The 19,906-nt window shown below is 41.6% G+C and overlaps 1 protein-coding gene across 2 annotated transcripts in view; it reads left to right on the top strand.

Moving 5' to 3' along the window:
* Positions 1-18,789, top strand: part of CYSLTR1 (cysteinyl leukotriene receptor 1) — a 115,139-nt gene extending 96,350 nt beyond the window's left edge. The window contains exons 2-3 of one of the 2 annotated variants that reach the window (XR_005773826.1): positions 8,176-10,040; positions 18,779-18,789. Coding sequence is in view for 1 of the 2 variants with exons in the window: in XM_040404897.1 (XP_040260831.1) it covers positions 8,185-9,225 (1,041 nt within the window). In the remaining variant the exon portion in view is untranslated. Of the gene's footprint in view, positions 1-8,175; positions 10,501-18,778 lie in introns of those variants that run through there. The other variant, XM_040404897.1, reaches the window with a different exon arrangement.
* The last annotated feature ends 1,117 nt before the right edge of the window (positions 18,790-19,906 follow it).

The following is a 19,906-nucleotide window of genomic DNA, read 5'->3' as shown; positions in this document are numbered from 1 at the left end:
AGTCAGATGCAGCTCATTTTGTGGCCTTTGATTTTTTCAGCCGTATTAATACTGATATTTTATTTTTGTAAGAGACCTGGTTAACAAGTGTTGCATTGTTGGAGATAGCCAAGCGGGAATGGCGACTTGGTCCATCATTCTGGTCTCTTGCGGCCGAACCATGTAGCGGGGTGGCGGTACTTTTTAAAACCGCCGAAAGAGTGGAATGCAGGAGGATTATTGAGTTGGAAATGGGAAGGTGCCTGATTCTAGATGTCCTCATGGGGAGACAGAAATTAAGATTAATTAACATCTATGGTCCACAAACTAAGTGGGACCGCAAATGTCTTCTTATGAGGATTAAGCCTTTTCTTTTTACTAGCCGGCAAATAATCTTTGGAGGAGACTTTAATAATGTGACTAGAGTCTGTGACAGGGGAGGCTCCAAAGGTGGGCTGGATGCTGATGGCGTCGCCTTGAGTAGAATAGTTGAGGAAGCTCGTCTGGTGGATGCCCATTTACAGCATAAGCCAGATCACGTGGATTTTACCTTTTATCAAGGTAATAATAGGTCTAGAATAGACAGGTTTTATTTAAAGGGGAAGGCTGTTTTTTCGGCTTTACAAGCTGAGGAAATGGAATTCTCCAATCACTGTTTGATTAGTTTCTCTTTGAATGTTGCAGAGACTCCCTGTATGTGGAAGTTGAATTTGTCGCTCCTGGAGGAATAAGACAATCTTTTGAGGAATTCCTTCAGAGCCAGGAACCGTTAGTGGACCTTTGTAACAGTAAGTCAGAGTGGTGGGAGATGTTTAAAAATAGGATGGCAACGTTTTTCCGAAAGTTCTCTAACCTCAGGAGTTGGGACAGATACCGTCTCTACCAGGAACTGAGGAAGAAACTTGAAAGACTTGTTTTGACGGGAGGTAGCCGTGAGGATATTTCTTGTGTGAAATCCTTACTTAAGAGGTGTCAGTATGATAGGTATGCCTCTTTGGTTGCCGAAAGGGATTTCAGGAACCCCCGCTCGCCCGACCCTTTCGAGAACTGTAAGATGGCAGTAAGAAGTAAGCTTGTGGTAGGCCTGATTGACAGTACAGGCTCCCTGAATAGGTCCAAGTCAGGGATCCTGGAGATCGTCAGGTCTTTCTACTCTCGCCTCTTGGGTAGGAAGGAACTAGATCGAGACAGTTTTTCAGCTCTCTTGGCTGAGGCGGTTCCCAGGGCAGGAAAGGACTCCTCTCTTAATGTTTTGTCAGAGCCTATCAGGGAAGAGGAAGTGAGACTGGCTATTTATGGGCTTAGGCCCAGGAAATCACCAGGTCCGGATGGCTTAACATTCGAGTGGTATAAGACTTTTAAGGAACAGTTGGTTCCTCTCTTGACCGAGATGTTTAATGAATGTCTTACCTCAGGCACTCTGCCAAAGTCAATGGGTAAGTCAGCCCTGATTATTCTGTCAAAGGGTAAAGACCCATCCCATATTGAGAACTGGAGACCCATACCACTTCTCAATACGGAAAGAAAGATCCTGATGAAGATAATTTTTTGTAGGTTGGTGAAGTTTGCACCGAGACTTATTTCAGAGGCCCAGCACTGTTCAGTTCCCGGTCGGAGAGCTTTTAGTGCGGTTCTCAGTGTCCGAGAGGCCGTGGAGTGAGGCAGGGCGGGCCTTTGGAAAGGTTTTCATCTTTGGATCAGGCCAAGGCCTTTGACCGAGTGAACCATAAGTACCTGTGGTCTGTCCTTTTGTGGTATGGTCTGCCAGGGAGGTTTGTGGATTGGCTGAAGACTTTGTACAAGGGGGCGGAGAGTTTTCCGTTGGTTAATGGTTGGTTGGGTCATCCTTTTGAGGTGTCCGTCAGGGATGTCCTTTAAGCCCCTTGCTGTACGTGTTTGTGATTGATCCCTTCATTAGAAGGGTGGATCGTGGACCGTTGGCAGGGATGGAACTGGCGGTGAGGAGACCATCTCTAAAGGATGATGTCACTATCTTTGCCTCTTCGGAAGAGGAGGTGGGGCGGGTGATGTCTGAAGTGGACCGCTATTCAGAGGTTTCTGTGTCTCAAGTCAACAGGGACAAATGTGAAACTCTCTGGTTGGGGAAGGAGATGCTGCTTTTGATCTCCAGGACACTCTTCCAGAGCCTCAGAAAACAGTAAAAGTTCTCTGCATCAATTTCGGCCAGGATGAGGATTATCATCGTAAAAATTGGGAAAGCAGACTAAAAGATGTCGGCCAAACGGTGGACCACTGAAAGGGTTGGTCTTTGACCCTTAGGGAAAGGGTTCACTTGTGCAAGGCCTACTTGATCCCTGTACTATTGTACTTGGGCAGTGTCTGTGTCCTGCCAGGATCTCTCTGGGCGACGGTCTACAGCCTGTATTTCCAAATGTTGTGGGGAAACAGGCTGAACCTAGTCAGGAAAGAGGTGAAAGGAGACTAGGTGGTTCAGATATGGTCAACCCAGTGGTATTCTTAACAAATATCTTCTTGAAAATAAATTTTGCAAACCTCTGGAAAGAGAGGGCTCCATTGTGGATAATTTCCTGTAGGGAGTGGTTTAGGCCTTTCTTCCAGAACTGGGAGACAGGAGGGCGTGTGAAAGACCTGCATGCATCACATGGATATCTCCCGACTTACGTTGCCCCGGTTCTGAGGATCATAAGACGGTGGAGTCTGGGGAGGGCAGAGGTAGAAACTATGTCGGGGGTTTCCCTTGACAGGGGGGTCCTGTCCTCTCTCTTCCAGGCTCTATTGGCCTTGAAGGATTTCTCAAGTCAAGATCTAGAGGGTGGGTTACTTTTGCTCAATTCAGAAAGGATCCCTAAGAAGGTTTGGGATGTAACTTGGCGCTGCTTTCATGGTAAGCTATATGTAAGGGACAATGTGAAGAGTAGGAGCTCTGAGGAAAGGGACTGTCCCCGGGAGGAGTGTGGGGGCGTGCTGGAAAGCATGACCCATCTCATGCTTCACTGATTCTTTAATATAGAGGTATACAGAAGGGTGGGGACTTCCATCAGTTGGCCTAGGCTGGCCGCCCTGTCCTATGGTGCATTCAAAGTCGTAAAATCCTCCCGATGGATACGGTATATAGGAACATTATGGGTGACTTGGTGAAGGTGCGTTCTTTTGAGTACAAAAGGTGGGGGGACCCCAAGGCCTCTCGTTTGTGGAGGGGCATCTGTTTTGGGGTACATTGACTGAATAGTACTCTTCCCCTGGTGGTGGGCTGATTTAAAAGGCACAGTTAGATTTTTGTTTTGTTTTGTAATAAAGTAGGTATGAGAAGGTTTACAGGCTATTGAACCATAGCTGATAAGTTGTGGGAATTGGCTTGTATATTGTATATTATAAAGTTGTACTATTATGTATATTATGCTTATTATATGTATTATATGTATTATGTTGTATTATATTGTATTATTGCATTATATTATTTTGAGCTAGTAGAAAGGGTGTAGTGGGGTTTAGTGAGGTTGGGAGGAGAGGTGTGGGGGGTGTGGGGGGTGGTGTGTGTATATATATTTTTATTTTTTTCCTTTTAGCTATTATTTTTAGATTTAAAAAAAAAAAGAAAGAAAGAAAAAATATTTTTTTTTCTATCGTGTGTGCAAACTGGTCAACCCCAATCCGACTGGGGATGAACTTTGGACTGACAAATCTCTGGGTTACCCTTTGAACTTTGGCGGGAGATCAGTTTGTGTGTTTGCAGTGTGGGGTGGTAAAGGGTTTAGTAGTTAGTATTTAAGTAAAGTTTCTGTATATTTCATTTGTGTGTTTTATCTTTTGTTTTTTTGTTTTTCCTTTTTTTTGTTGTTTCTTATATTGTTGTATAATTTTTGTAAATATTTTGTATATATGGTTTTAATGTAGGCATGTAAATATGTAAAAATTGTGGTAAGTGTGAATGTGTGAATGTTAATGGGGGTTTAGGGTGGAAGACTGGTCGGAATGGGGTTCTAGTAAGTTGAAAAGTTCTAGTAACCTGAAAAGTTCTTCGTAAATAATTTACTTATTTATTTATATTTTATTAAAAAATCCAGTCCTTGAGCCTGTCGATGACTGCCAAAGTGCAAGACAGCGCCGACGTGTGGAGCTGTAACTACAGTCAGGGACAATCCATTTCCTTTACGGCACACTAGGTGAATGTGGCTCCTTCACAGCCACACCAGCAACTTAGCCAGGTGACGCCGCTTCCGGCTCTATGTTGCCACGCCGTTGGTCCAGTGACAATGTCCGCCTCTGCCTCCTCATCCTCCCCCATGTCCTCAGCCTCCACTGTAGGGACAATTCACAGTGCCCCTCCAGCATACCACATGTGCAGGGCACGGCGGTGTCACGCTGTTCTGCACCTAGCTTGCCTGGGTGAACTACTATAGAGACATCCTATGTAGTCAGTTGGCCGCTGCCTATCTGCGTCATCGTCCATTCTCTCACAGGTCTAAACGGGGAGGCCCTCTGCACTCACGTTTCACTGCCATGGCTGCTGGGGAGGGGTAGGGTGGCAGCAGCAGTACCAGCTCCATCAGCAGCTGTCACGGCGGGCGTGCACTCAGTATAACAGATAACACACCAACCAGGCTCTGGGCGAGAGACAGGGGAAGGGTCACCTCCTAGCTAATCCCTGACCTCTTTCCCTGCACTGCTCAGCCCACCTACAGACCTTTAAGGTAGGTATGAGGTGTTCCCGTGCCTGGGCTGACAAAACCCTGAATTCCCTGAGATGGTGAAGTGGGAAATAGGGGCAGCCTGCTCGCACAGAACCTGGATGGGATAGATGACGTAAAACAACCAACTTGAAATAACACTTATCTTCCTGAGCTGAAACAGACAGCCAACCTTCCTTCCTAGCTTCCAAGACCACAATGAGGAGTATAATCCGCTCAGGGCACTGGGCTGAGGAGCTATTTAAACTAATGACTCCACCCAGTGCACCTGATGAGGGGCGGATCCAGCACGACTCCAAAACAAACACTAAACTCGTGCTGCAATCCTGGCCGACCTCCGCACATCGTCAGAGTGGGGCATGACAGCAGCAGCCTGAGTCTAGAGTCGCTGATGAGCAGCTTTCTTCACCCGTATAGTGAAGAAACTACTCACCAGCAGCTAGACGTAGAGCAGGTGGTGGCATACTTGGAGTGCACCCTGTCAGCCGTCATTGAAGATCCGCTGGACTACTGGGCAGCCAAACTGGATTTGTGGCCGCAACTGGCCGAGTGCTGCCACCTGCCTGATGCCACACATCTGATACCAAGTGCTCCTTCTTTTACCCACCATCTTCAGCGGATACTGGTATTGCCACCCACCTCCACACTATGTCACTTTGCCACTTTGTGGTTTCCTCATGCTGCTGCCATCTCCACACTGTCACTGTGGCCTTCTGATGCTGCCTCCACCTACAGACTATGTCATTGAGTCACTCTGTGTTCTCCTCATGCTGCTGCCACCTCCACACTATGTCACCTTGCCACTCTGTGGTCTCTTCATGCTGCTGCCACCTCCACACAATGTCATTGTGCCTCTCTGTGGTCTCCTGATGCTGCTGCCACCTCCACACTGTCATTTCGCCACTCTGTGGTCTCCTCATGCTGCTTCCACCTCACCACGATGTCATAGGGCTACTCTGTGGACTTCTTATGCTGTTCCCACCCTCCCCACTTCATGACTGGGCCACTATTTAGCCTTTTTGGCTTGGCTGACATCATCATTTATTTGACCCTTCTTCTGATCTGTCAGAAGGAAGGTAAAATTAGATGAACAATGGATCCTCTCTGTGTAGCAGCTGTAAGGCCTGTATGGTCCCATCAGAATTGGCTTATGATTTGGTAGCCAAAAGCAGGAGTGTGTACAAAACACAGAAGACTTGCAAATATTCCGTTCACGTGTCATCTCTGTTTTGGATCCACTCCTGTTTTTTCTTGGCATTAGCAAAACTGATGGATTACTGACCAAATGCTGACCAAGTGAAGGCGGATGCTACACAGACAGGATCCGTTTTTGGTGGGTTATTGTTCTGATGGATCAGAGGAAGGGCAAAATAATTAGTGACATCAACACAAACTTACTGCTGACACCCTCTCCACTCTGTTGGGGGGGCTCTACTTGTATAAGCATTTAAAAGAACAGGTTCTGTTGACATCTATGTGGAATAAGCTGATGATGGTGTAAAAGGAGTGTGCTTCTTTTTGGCTCTAACATCGACCTGTGAGTTCATACTTGAGTTCTTTGGTCAGTTTTGGCCCTGTGACTGCCCAAATAAGTGAAGTGTGTAGTGATTCTAAGAGTGACGCCTGTCATCTGCATGTAATACGGACTCACAGTATTATTTCACTACCAAAGCAGACTCCCTATGTGTGTTACTGCAAGGCACAGTGTTCTACACCACTATAAAGGCTCTCAGCAGCCAGGAAATAGCTGTTTTTAACGAAATTCACCACGAATATATTCGGATCGAACCAAATTTTTCCCCAAAAATTCGGCGAACCGGCGAATCGAATTTTTTTAAAATTCGCTCATCTTTACTCATGATGTCAAAATGTGAACAGCGTGATGAGTAGGACTGTTTAAAGACCAATTTTAATCTAACCAGGAAATTTATTGGGCAACTCATGGATCAAACACCTGTTGTGAGTTTTCCCATTAAGCTCCTTGTTAGAGAACAGCAAGTTGTGTAAAAAAATCTGAAACATTGAACAGTTGGATATGTGCATTCAAAAGTTTAGAGAAGGTCACATTAAGTTCACCTGTAAAGGTTAGAGAGCATTTTAGTTTCACCCACAAGCCAAATATACCTAACTTTTCGTGAGTAGTGTATATCCAGTTAGTGCAGTGTATATCCAGTTACTACAATGCTAGATCCAGTTATTGCAATATATTTCCAGTTACGGTACTACAATGTTTATCCAGTTACAGCTTTTTTTTCAAAACTTAGTTTCTATATAGACTTTAATAAACTCGCTGTTTGTTGAATCAAACATGCATTTACCCATAGCTATGTATGTCAGTGTCACTCTGACATTATTTGCTATTGCTGTTATTGCATTCAAGAGCTTAAAAGGGGCAGGAGCAAGAATTCATAAAAAATTTACAAAAAATATTTAACATCTTTTCATAAAAATTTGAGTCCTTGGAGATGTCAGAGTTTCATATACCAATTTTCAGGCCAGTTGAAATATATTTGATTTGTGTATAATCAACCGGAGTCTGAATTGAATTTTTTGAAACATTTGCAGAACTGGACACAAAACTAATTAAATACATTTTCTCTTCTCAAATCTAATGTTATAAATGTATTTTCTTCTGGCATGTTATCTTAAAATGGAATGTGATATTATCGACAGTCTTTAATTCAAAATGATAACGCAATTCAAAATGATAACTCCAATTTCAAATTTTACTGGAATGACTCCATAGAGTAAAGCTGGGCACATACACATAATGTAAAAATTGGCCATACCCACTGATTTTGACAGGATCAACCAATGATCTTATGCTATGGGTCTTCCCGTTTCTCTTCCAATGGCAAATGGTAAAAGAAGGGTTGGGCTTGTTAGCTTTCATCCCACCAATCCCTTATTATCGTGGTAGATAAGCTGCTGCCAAAAGTGTCCAGCAACAGTTTTTTTCTCTTTCCCCCATGACAAAAGCATGTACAGCTGAGAATTGGGCTGATTACTGTCTCATATGCATGGCTTTTACTTGTTATTGTGTCAAACCATAACATCTCATTGACACTAAACAGAACCATGAATGTCAACGTAAAAAGCTTTTTAAAGTGACCTGCATGCATTACAATTAGTACATAAAAGTCCCTACATTTGATCAAATGGAGGTCACATTTGCTGAAAAGTTGCTCCTCTAGCAAAAGCAACACTGAGGTCTCCTCTGCTCTTCTGTTTGACAAAATTGGTGACTCTGACATCAATATCTCTGACCATACAAAAAAAAACTTTGATGTTAGTCAAACACCTCACAGTCCTAGATGCACCACACACACACCACCACCACCATAAAGCATGATGATGATTAGCATCCAAGTTAAAACTGAGCAATATGCCCTGGAAGGCTTGCAAGTATACAGTTAGTGCAAAAACATACAAGGAAAGCCTACTGCAACAGAGAAGAGAATTTTTCTATATAGACAAGTATAAAAAAAAATGTTTCGCATTTTAATTTTTATTTTTTTTCCCCTAGATACCTGAGATGTCGAATATTACAATCCCATATTACAATGCATCAAACTGCAGCATCGATGATTTCCGTAACAAAGTCTACTCTACTGCGTACTCATTGTATGCAGTATTCGGTCTTATTGGCAATAGCTTCGCTTTAATCGTTCTGTTAAGGACCTACAGCCAGAGAACAGCTTTCCATATCTACATGCTCAACCTTGCCATCTCTGATCTGCTGTTCATCTGCACCCTTCCATTGAGAGTGGTCTATTACGTCAGCAAGGGACAGTGGTATTTTGGTGGGTTTTTATGTCGAATCAGTTCCTATGTCTTCTACGTGAACTTGTACTGCAGCATTTTCATTCTGACGGCAATGAGCGTAACACGCTTTCTGGCTATAGTTTTCCCAGTTAAAAATCTTAAATTTGTGTCTATAAAGAAAGCAAAGTGGGCATGTGCAGGAATATGGCTCTTTGTAACGCTAACAAGCTCACCATTTATCATGAGTGGGTCATATGTAGACCCCCAAACCAATCTAACCAAATGTTTTGAGCCACCGCCTTCTGAAGGTAGAAAAAAAATGGTGCTCATTCTCAACTACATTTCATTCATTATTGGCTTCATTATTCCATTTATTGTAATATTGGTGTGCTACACCATGATTATAAAAACATTGCTCAAGAACTCTATGGCAAAACAACAGACTTCCAGGAAGAAGGCCATTCGAATGATTATCATTGTCCTGATTGTGTTCTTCCTAAGCTTTATGCCCTATCATATCCAACGGGCAATACACCTTCACACCGTAAACAAAAAGGACTGCAATGAGACGTTATGGGAGCAAAAGAAGGTAGTGATAACATTAGCCCTTGCAGCCTCTAATTGCTGTTTTGATCCCATGCTCTACTTTTTCTCGGGAGAAAACTTTCGAAGGAGGCTCTCAACCTTCAGAAAGCACTCAGTTACAAGTATAGCACAAGAGGGTAAAAAGAACAGGAACAAGTCAGGAAGTTTACATGACAAGTCTGAAGTTTTTCCTGCCTTGGAGAAGCAAGACAGTGATGAAAGTTAAGTACCTGCATCAATCTCACATTGGCTGACCTATAGGGTATCCTTTATCCATGCAACAACAATTGAGATAGATCGGGTCATGGTGCATGTCTTCGATAAACACAAGCTTTTAACCATGCCCAAAGAGCCATATGTAGCTTTATCTGCGAAAAGACTAGAAGGTTTTGTGCTCTAGAAAAGAAGGAGGCTTCCATACTCCAATTTTACTGGTTTGATGGTTAGAGCAGTAAATTTACTTTCCATTGGTGAAGAACAGAACTGTATCCAGGTAGACTACCTTATGAATATGCTAAAAAATCTATTGTTGTGGACGATGAGTGCAACGGACATCTACTATGAACTTTTTTTTTATAGAGACCTTTATCTTCATTGCACTATTTTGAGGGCTTTGTATTAAGCAAATCAAGTTTTACCTACTCTTGGGTACAATATACAGATGTTGCACTGGATCAATTAGCCAAAAATGGACCTCTGAACCATAGTATAATTTACTCAGGAATTGTAAGACTTTATTGCACTGAGGTACATGTGTTTTTTTTTTGTGTTTGGTGGAAACAGTATATGTAGTTAAGATTTACTGAAACTTTCGACAGGCTTAAAAGGACTTTGAGAAAATATCAAGCTTTTAATAGTGTTACTGTTAATGTCTATGTTTATCCTGGAAAGTGTCAATATGGTAAGCATTCTTGTATCTTGGCTCACGGGCACAAGTCACAAATGTAATAACTTCATGATTTATGTCTTATATTCTAAACCAGTGAAAAATGTTGGTTTTCTTCCCTTTCTTCTCTGCACCAGAAATCCTGAGATGGATGAGTGGCACAAAAAAATTACTTAGAAGCTGTTAATTTCATGACACTCATCTCAGGATTTTTAAAACCAGGAGAAAAGGTAAGGAAGGAAATATCAGTATACTGTATATCAATGTAATGACTACTGCCTAGTTGTACAGACTTGAAGAAATTGTAAAGGTCTAGCAAAGCCATTTATGAATATGCTATTGGGGAGGGCCATCATGCTATTGGAGAGCAGCTAAAAAGATCTTTTCTCAGAAACAGCCCATTGATTACAGTTAAAATTCTGTAATACTTCATTTCCCCTGTGGTGGCACTGCAGAGGAATTCAACACTTGTTACCTAGTTATTTCCTTTACATAATACAGCTGATCGCTCAGGGTACCATCTCTTCTTCACCTAAAAATAAGCATATTATGTGTAAAGGATGTTTTTTGCTTAGAATAGTAAAACAATTCACTAGCTTGAAGAATGCAAAAAAGTCATTGAAATAATGTAAAAATAAATACTATGGTCAAAAAGAAAAGTAGTGCCGCTATCAAGGATCTGACTGTTTCCTCCACTATAATTGGAATAAACAAATGCGACTAAAGCACAAAAAAAAACTAAAAACGTAAACCTCTCAAATGACATACTAATTATACCAACACAGGAAACATAATAAAAGCAAGACCGTCTTTATACGCAAACATAGAAGTCAACGTTAAAAACAACAGTACAAAAATCTGAGAGTGAATAAAAAAAAAAAGTGAAGAAGACGTATCTGTCCTTTCTTCCTTTATGATCGACCTCTGATTTTAGCTTCCAAAACAACATCAGGAAACATGAATGTGTGCCTGTGCCCTAAAAAAAAATCTAAACCTATGGGGGGTCATTTATCATTTGTGGTTGTTTTTGTGCCAGTTTTAATTCTGGCTTTGCTTTGTGTGTCTGCACCAGATTTATGAAATGGTTCACCTTAATAATATACCGTATTTTTGTGACTATAAGACGCACCGGACTGTAAGACACACCGGACTATAAGATGCACCTAGGATTTGGAGGAGGAAAATAAGATTTTTTTTTATTTTTCATCAGACCTCAGATCAGACCCCCAATCCTCATCAGACCTCCAAATCAGTCCCCCTGCATCAGACCCTAAAATCAGACCCCCAAGCTCCATCAGCCTAAGATCAGATCCTCAGACCCCCAAGCTCCATCAGCCTTAGAACAGACCCTCATCAGACTCAGATCAGACCCCGATCAGACCCCATCAGACTCAGATCAGACCCCCATTAGAACTCAGATCAAACATTAAAAAAATATATAAACTTACCTCACTTGCCACTCACTCACTCACCCCTCCTTGGTCTTCTTCTGGCCTGCACTGCACTGAGACCTGACGTTGCACATTTGTACGCCGTCAGGACACAGTGCAGAGCGGGGCCCCGAAGAAGACCAGGGAGGGTGAGTAAAGCAAGCACAGCACTTCCCTCACTGCTCCCCGTGCCTCCATAATGATGACTGCTTCCATAATAAAAGTGGTCATTAGTAGAGATGAGCGAATTTCTTAAAAAAAAAATTGCGCTGCCCCGTCATTGTACACCTCAGATGCCGTGTTTATACATGATCGCGGCATCTCAGTTTAAAACAGTGTAAAATTAAGAGTAAAAAAAAAAGACATCAAACTTACCGCCTCCATTTGCTCGCAAATGGGCGGCCGCCGCCATATTGCTTGAAGATCTCGGCCGAAATCCCGTGCAGCGCGAGATTACATCATCACTCCGGCCGGCGTGATTATGTAATCTCGTGCCGCACAGGATTTCGGCCGAGATCTTCAAGCAAGATGGAGGCTGGCAGCCCGTCGCAAGCACATGGAGGTGGTAAGTTTGATTTTATTTTATTTTTTTATACTATTTTAGGATAAATCAATTCGCTGACACGAAGCATGAGGAAATTCGGGTTCTAGATTCGCTCATCTCTAGTCATTAGCATTTGGACTATAAAACACACTGCCACTTTTCCCTCACTTTGTCTTATAGTCAGAAAAATATGGCTTGAGTACAATGTGGTTCACACCAGGGGTTGCCTGGCGTAGGTTGCGACTTTTTTGCAACCTTTGCAAAAGTCGCACATAGTAAAGTAGTTTTAATCCAGGTCTAATCTCACTTATAGCTCTTAAATATTATAGACAACTGTGAAAAGTTGCGAGGATCACGAAATGTCACAAATGTAAACAAATGTCGCAGAAAATGTCACAGTCACCATGACTTGCGACTTTTATGACCACAAAACTGCTCTATCTGATTTGATAAGTCTCCCCCATATTCTTTCATTTGTGTTTGCATATGAAGACCAGTCTTGCTTATATTTTTTAAGTATACTATGTGGGCATAATTTCTTAAATAGGGATCTGTTCGCATTTGTGCTGTGGTTTCGATTTATACTATTATAAGGTTTTCCCATTGGGATCCATCATGATGTCTGCCATTGGTGTCAACATTCAGCACTATTTTTCTGGTCATATGTGACTGAACATGCAATGAAGCCTAGAGTACAGATGTGAGCATAGCTTAAATGGGCATGCATTTTGTGTGTTTTTCATTTTTTCCTTATTTCTTCTCTCATCTTCCTCAGTGGCCAGTCCTTACTTTTTATTGATTTCTTTTTAGAGTGGTCTGCATTCCAAATGTATTATGTGTTTTAGACACTCTTTAAGCCTTACTGCCTGGTTGGGAGATGAGGTGATTAACATGCTCCAAAGTTTATCAAAAGTGCACCAAAACTCTGACACAAAATATTGGCCAAGCGTAAGCTAACCAAAATTTGGTGTAAGACAGGTAAAAGTGTCCAGCAAAACATGTCTAGCGAGATGCACCAAATCTATCACTGGAATAAATTTGGTGCATCTTCTGATGTTTCTAGTTTTAAGCTGTCTAATAATAATAAATCTGCCCCAATGTGTTTGGAGAAGGGGACTGACATTGTGGAATATACTTGACTACATTTCTGTCAAGTAAAAATAGAAAACAAAGAACAGTACATATTAACCACCAAAATCAGGAATCATCTTTTGGAGTATTCTTTCATTCCTTTTATATCCTGCATAGAGATGAGCGAAAAGAGAGAGACTCCCACCCATAATACAGGGTGGGCCATTTATATGGATACACCTTAATAAAATGGTAATGGTTGGTGATATTAACTTCCTGTTTGTGGCACATTAGTATATGTGAGGGGGGAAACTTTTCAAGATCGGTGGTGACCATGGCGGCCATTTTGAAGTCAACTTTTGTTTTTTCAATAGGAAGAGGGTCATGTGACACATGAAACTTATTGGGAATTTCACAAGAAAAACAATGGTGTGCTTGGTTTTAACGTAACTTTATTCTTTCATGAGTTATTTACAAGTTTCTGACCACTTATAAAATGTGTTCAATGTGCTGCCCATTGTGTTGGATTGTCAATGCAACCCTCTTCTCCCACTCTTCACACACTGATAGCAACACTGCAGGAGAAATGCTAGCACAAGGCTTACAGTATCCGTAGTTTCAGGTGCTGCACATCTCGTATCTTCACAGCATAGACAATTGCCTTCAGATGACCCCAAAGATAAAAGTCTAAGGGGGTCAGATCGGGAGACCTTGGGGGCCATTCAAATGGCCCACACGACCAATCCACTTTCCAGGAAACTGTTAATCTGAAGCTGGCACGTTCCCTGAGTTTTTCCAGCAAGATGGTGCACCACCACATTATGGGTGTCAGGTCCGAGCATTCCTAGATGAACAGTTTCCTGGAAAGTGGATTGGTCGTCGTGGGCCAGTTGAATGGCCCCCAAGGTCTCCCGATCTGACCCCCTTAGACTTTTATCTTTGGGGTCATCTGAAGGCAATTGTCTATGCTGTGAAGATACGAGATGTGCATATCTCTTTTCCAGTGGCATATATGTGTGGGTCTCTCTCAAGGTACTTTTGATATGGATAGAATTAATTAATATCTAAAAAAATTGACGAATTGATCCAAAATGAATTTCAGGAAATTAACTGACCTCTAATCCTGCTATTTTGTAATATGATAGCCATTTGGCAATGCTTTTACACAACATATACTTTCATATACTGGAGAGATTACAAGAACAATGCATTGTCTGCGCTCAGTCTTTTGTGCAGTTGCAAGTAATGTTGTATCTCCATATTTTCTTATGTCCCAATTTACAAATGATTCATAGTCTGATTCTTTTTCACTTATAAGTCATAAATGAGGTTGGCTCATCACAAACTCCTGTTGATGATACAGACACATTAATGGCTGTACATGTAATACATTGACAACTTGAGTCTACAGGACCAGGAACTGCTGGTTGTCAGCAGTTTTCCATCCTGATTCATAGAGGGGGCACAAGGAGGGAACATCTATTTACCCCAATACGGCATATGAATGAGGGTTGCCCTCGTTAGACAAAATCTTTAAAGGACAGAAGAGTCTCCTGACAACAAGCTGATCACTGGGAATGCCAGCAGCGAGAACTCCATTTCCTTGCAACGCACCCACGAGAGAAATTAAGCTTGAATGCCCGAAAAAGGCTTGTGCCAAAGTGAGGTGGTAAAAAACACCAAATCTGCATAAAGACTTGCACAATTTTATTAATGCACATTTTATTTTTGTAAATGTGCACCAGCCTTGAGACTGTATAAAGAAGAGAAAAGTTTATAGCCAGTTGTGCCACGATTATCATGTTATTTCTGCTGTTTGGAGCAATTTGCAACATTTTTGTTGACATAATTTCACATCTTTTACCATATTTCATGCTTAATCTTTCAAAATGTTTACATTTATTATGAATTTGATTTCATTCTAAACTATGGGCTCCCTAAGCATAGCAGAGAGAATGAGACCGTAAGTGAAATGCACAAATAAGGCATCACATGCAACATTGTAAAAAAAAATGCCACTGCAGTTTTTGATGCATTTTTTTTTTGCCAAAGCCAAAAGTGGATCCAGCAGGAAGGAGATGTAGAAGTTCCATTCCTTTTTGATCCGTTTTTGGTGTGCGCTCAAAGAAAATGCATCACAAACTGTAAACTCACCCTTAAAGGGGTTATCTCATGATGGGTGTAAAGCATGAAAATCATATAGCGTGGGGCAATCTCTTTCTAACAAAGCTTGTACCTCACATGGACCCAGAGATCTCCCCATTCGTTGCTCCAATTGCTCTGGTAGATTCTCTTCAGCCTGGGCAGCTCAAGGAGTGTGTCCTTTCTCAGGGTGTGTGTCCCTTCTCCTGCAGCTCTCACCCTGTAACTGACACAGCTTCTAACAATAGATATGGCTGTTGAAGGATGGAATTGAGCATGTGCGACCACTTCAGTAGGTGGATGTGCGCATTACTGTACAAATTAAAAACCAGGGGACACCATGATGATGATGAAGTAAAGGGAATATATTGCAAATTGAGCATTTTGTATCAGGAAGTAAATTACAAAAGTAACCATTCTTTCTTGCTGAATTATATTAAAATAACATTTAATGGTGGCATAATCCCTTTAAAGGGAAATGTGATTTTTATTTTTATCCATCAGCCGACCTGTCATCACACAATGACAGCAGCAAGGGTGCTGCTCAGATGCTGTGAAGGACACAGGACCAAAGAGGCATGGTATGCATGTAGCATGGGTACATCACACTGGATGGATAAATCACAGTATGTAGCACTGTGCAAATTTTCCACATATTTCACGAAAGGTTGAAAATCTGCAGATAGTATTACCATACTGCCGATCAAAAATCTGTAGTCTAGATGTGAAGATATTTATGATATTTCCAAAACCTTAGTTCATGTAGTCTCCATTTAAAGTTTTAAACATATGTACTGTGCAATGAGTGTGTATTTATAGTACTCTTATACTTGAGCTCAAAACAAGTTAAGGCTACTTTCACACTAGCGTTTTGGCTTTCCGTTTGTGAGATCCGTTCAGGGCTCTCACAAGCGGTCCAAAACGGATCAGTTTTGCCCTAACGCATTCTGAATGGAAAAGGATCCGCCCAGAATGCATCAGTTTGCCTTCAATCAGTCTCCATTCCGCTCTGGAGGCGGACACTTAAACGCTGCCTGCAGCGTTTTTCTGTCTGCCATGTGGTGCGGAGCAAGACGGATCCGTCCTGACACACAATGTAAGTCAATGGAGACGGATCCGTTTTCTCTGACACAATCTGGCACAATAGAAAACAGATTCCATCTCCCATTGACTTTCAATAGAAATCATGACGGATCCGTCTTGGCTGTGTTACAGATAATACAAATGGATCTGTTCATGATGGATGCATGCGGTTGTATTATTGTAATGGATCAGCTTTTGCAGATCCATGACGGATACGCCCAAAACACAAGTGTGAAAGTAGCCTTATGTGTAGGCCTTCAATAGCCATACAGTACATCCACACTGGCGAAGGCTGGTCGATGAGGTCTTGGCATTGACCAGTTGATGCTTCTAAAAGCACTTAATAAAATGCATAATTTCTGTTTGAAGCACCTTGAAGGGGTTCTCCAAGAATAATGAGTTCATGCTCCGATGCTCTCCCTTGCCCTGCGTTGAATCACGCAGAACACGGGCTTTTTCTGGAGATCCGGTGACGGGCTCTCCATGGTAGAGATGAGTGAATTTCATATTTTGCTTCGTTTGGTGGTAAAAGCAGAATTGCGTTATGGATTCTGTTACCATGGACCATAACACAATTCTATGACGGAATGTATAACGGAATGCCTTTAGAGGTATTCCGTTATTCATTCCGTCATAACATAAGTCTATGGCCTGCATACTGGATCCGTCCCGTTCCGTTATGCAGGGGATTCCTCTCCAGAAGCCTCCCCTGCAATTTATCATGCAAATGCTCCGATGCTCATATCAGGGGGCCTGTCTGGGTGACAATGGGGATATGTCCAGGTTCAGCTCTGAACCTGGACAATCCCTTTAAGCCATAAAAATATGAAAGACTTATATGGTAATGACCCATTATCTCAGTTCTGAATCTAATTCTGTGTAGTCAAAAATCTAACTAAAAGTTTTGTGTTCAGACAATGTGTGGTCCTCCAGGGAGCCCAATGCCAGCCAGTTCTTAGTTCCAACTAAGACCCTATTATATGCTATACATGAGAAATGATGTTTGTTAACGTTCTGTGTATTTATGTGGATATGCATCATCCGATTGTTGAAGCCATAGCACAGCATGTGTTGACATACAAATTCAGCTTGACATGTGGAAAGGTGGACGCCTTCATCCAAACACCCACAATACTAGTTTTATTTACCAGGGGATCTCATTGCTAGAAAGTAAATAGCTACCTTAAGTCCAAAATGTGCTGATTAATTTCTTCATATATATTTGTGGAGCATAGAAACAGATACAATTCTGACTACTTAATGTCACCACAAAAGGGAGCTTGCTAAAATGTTTTATCATTGAGTTTAACCCCTTAAGCACCCTGCCATTTTTTCACCTTAAGGACCTGGTCATTTTATGCAAATCTGACATGAGTCACATTTTTGTGGTGATAACTTTAAAACGCTTTTACTTATCCAAGCCATTCTGAGCTTGTTTTCTCGTCACATATTGTACTTCATGACAGTGGTAAATGTGAGTCAAAATATTTCATTTTTATTTATAAAAAAAAATTTAAAAAATTACCAAAAATGTGGAAAAATTCGCAATTTTATAAATTTCTATTTCTCTGCTTTTAAAACAGATAGTGATACCTCCTAAAATAGTTATTACTTTACATTTCCCATGTCTACTTCATGTTTGGATCATTTTGTAAATTACATTTTCTTTCTTTGGGACGTTAGAAAGCTTAGAAGTTTAGAAGTAAATCTTGAAATTTTTTTGAAAATTTCCAAAACCCACTTTTTAAGGACCAGTTCAGGTGTGAAGTCACTTTGTGAGGCTTACATAATAGAAACCACCCATAACTGGCCCCATTTTAGAAACTACACCCCTCATGGTATTCAAAACTGATTTTACAAACTTTCGTAACCCTTTAGGTGTTCCACAAGAATTAAAGGAAAATGTAGATGAAATTTCTGAATTTCACTCTTTTGGCAGATTTTCCATTTTAATCCTTTTTTCCCAGTAACAAAGCAAGGGTTAATAGCCAAACAAAACTCAACATTTATTGCCCTGATTCTATAGTTTACAGAAATACCCCATATGTAGTCGTAAACTACTGGACGGGCACACAGCAGGGCGCAGAATTAAAGGAACGCCATATGGTTTTTGGAGGGCAGATTTTGCTTGCATAATTTTAAGTTGCCATGTCACATTTGAAGACCCCCTGATGCACCCCTAGAGTAGAAACTCAAAAAAAAAAAAACATTTTGGAAACTACGGGATAAGGTGACAGTTTTGTTGATACTATTTTAGGGTTCATATGATTTTTGGTTGCTCTATATTACACTTTTTGTGAGGCAAGGTAACAAAAAATAGCTATTTTGGCACGTGTTTTATTTTGTTGTTATTCGCAATGTTCATCTGACAGGTTAGATTATGTGGTATGTTTACAGAGCAAGTTGTTACGGACGCGACAATACCAAATATGACTATTTTTTCGTTGTTGTTTGCTTCAGTTTTACATAATAAAGCATTTTTTAGTGTCTCCATAGTCTGAGAGCCATATTTTTTTTGGGAGATTGTCTTAGGTTTTTGGGATGAGGTGACGGTTAGATTTGTACTATTTTGGGGGGCATACGCCCTTTTGATCGCTTGGTGTTGCACTTTTAGTGATGTAAGGTGACAAAATGTTTTTTAGCACAGTTTTTTTTTTTTTTTGGCGGTGTTTACCTGAGGGGTTAGGTCATGTGATATTTTTATAGAGCCGGACGCGGAGATACCTAATATATAAACTTTTTCCCCTATTTAAAAAAATATATATTTTTACTTTATTTTGGGAAAAGGACGCTTTTTTTTTTACTTGAAGCTTCCTACCTGTGAGATCCAGGGGGCTAGATCTCACAGGCTGTCACGGAAGGCAGCCACGATGCCTAAGGAAAGCATCGTGCTGATGTGATGGGGACCCAATAGCCACCCCACACCCAGCACGATCCCGCGTGTGCCGCGGTCAGCGCTGACTGCGGCAGTGCGAGGGTTAATGCGCCGGAATCGGAGCATACAGCAGGGGTCTGGCTATCAGTGGCTGCCAGACCCCTGCCGCTGATCGGGCGCTGGTCCTTAAGTCACGTCCACCAGTGCCGTACATGTATGGCACAGGTCCTTAAGAGGTTAATGTACAAAAAGTAAGCACATAGGCTCCTTCTTGGTTTTCCAGGACTAACTTGTTGATGATCTATTCTTACCATATTTTATTCAGATCACATACTAATAACTATGCATAACTGTGTGTTAGTACCAGTGGCCCTTGCCCCACTGCACTGCTCTCTCGAACAGGCACAGGCACTGTCTTACCCCTCCCATCCTGTCCACTGCCTTAAAGGACCAGTGTATGCACACCCTAATTCTTTCTTAGCTTATGACTACCGGACTCAGGGTATTTAAGGCACCATTCTAACTGGGAGGGTGCCTGAGCTCTAAGTATTCTGACTTGCTAGTTCTAGTGAAGGTGTGCTTTTATGTTTGTCTGTCTGTTTACTATATTGACCTACTGATGCCTGCATTGACTTCAGACTTGTTTTATGGATACACACAAACTCTGCCTGCCCTGACTTCGAACTGTTTTCCTTGAATATTCACACCAGAGTCTCTGAGCCCCATGAGTCATCTGCCAACTACATCGGGACTTATCCAAGAGGTAGTGGCCTGGTGGCTCCCCTGCAGTGAACACCAGATCCCTGTATAGGGATTAAAAAGGAAAATCCAGGGTACATCCAAGATAATGCACTTAGGTCAAGCCCTAAGTCAAAA

This window comes from Bufo bufo, chromosome 8, assembly GCF_905171765.1.
Source record: "Bufo bufo chromosome 8, aBufBuf1.1, whole genome shotgun sequence".
In the NCBI taxonomy this organism is placed as follows: domain Eukaryota; kingdom Metazoa; phylum Chordata; class Amphibia; order Anura; family Bufonidae; genus Bufo; species Bufo bufo.
This window is presented reverse-complemented; position numbering and strand designations above follow the sequence as displayed.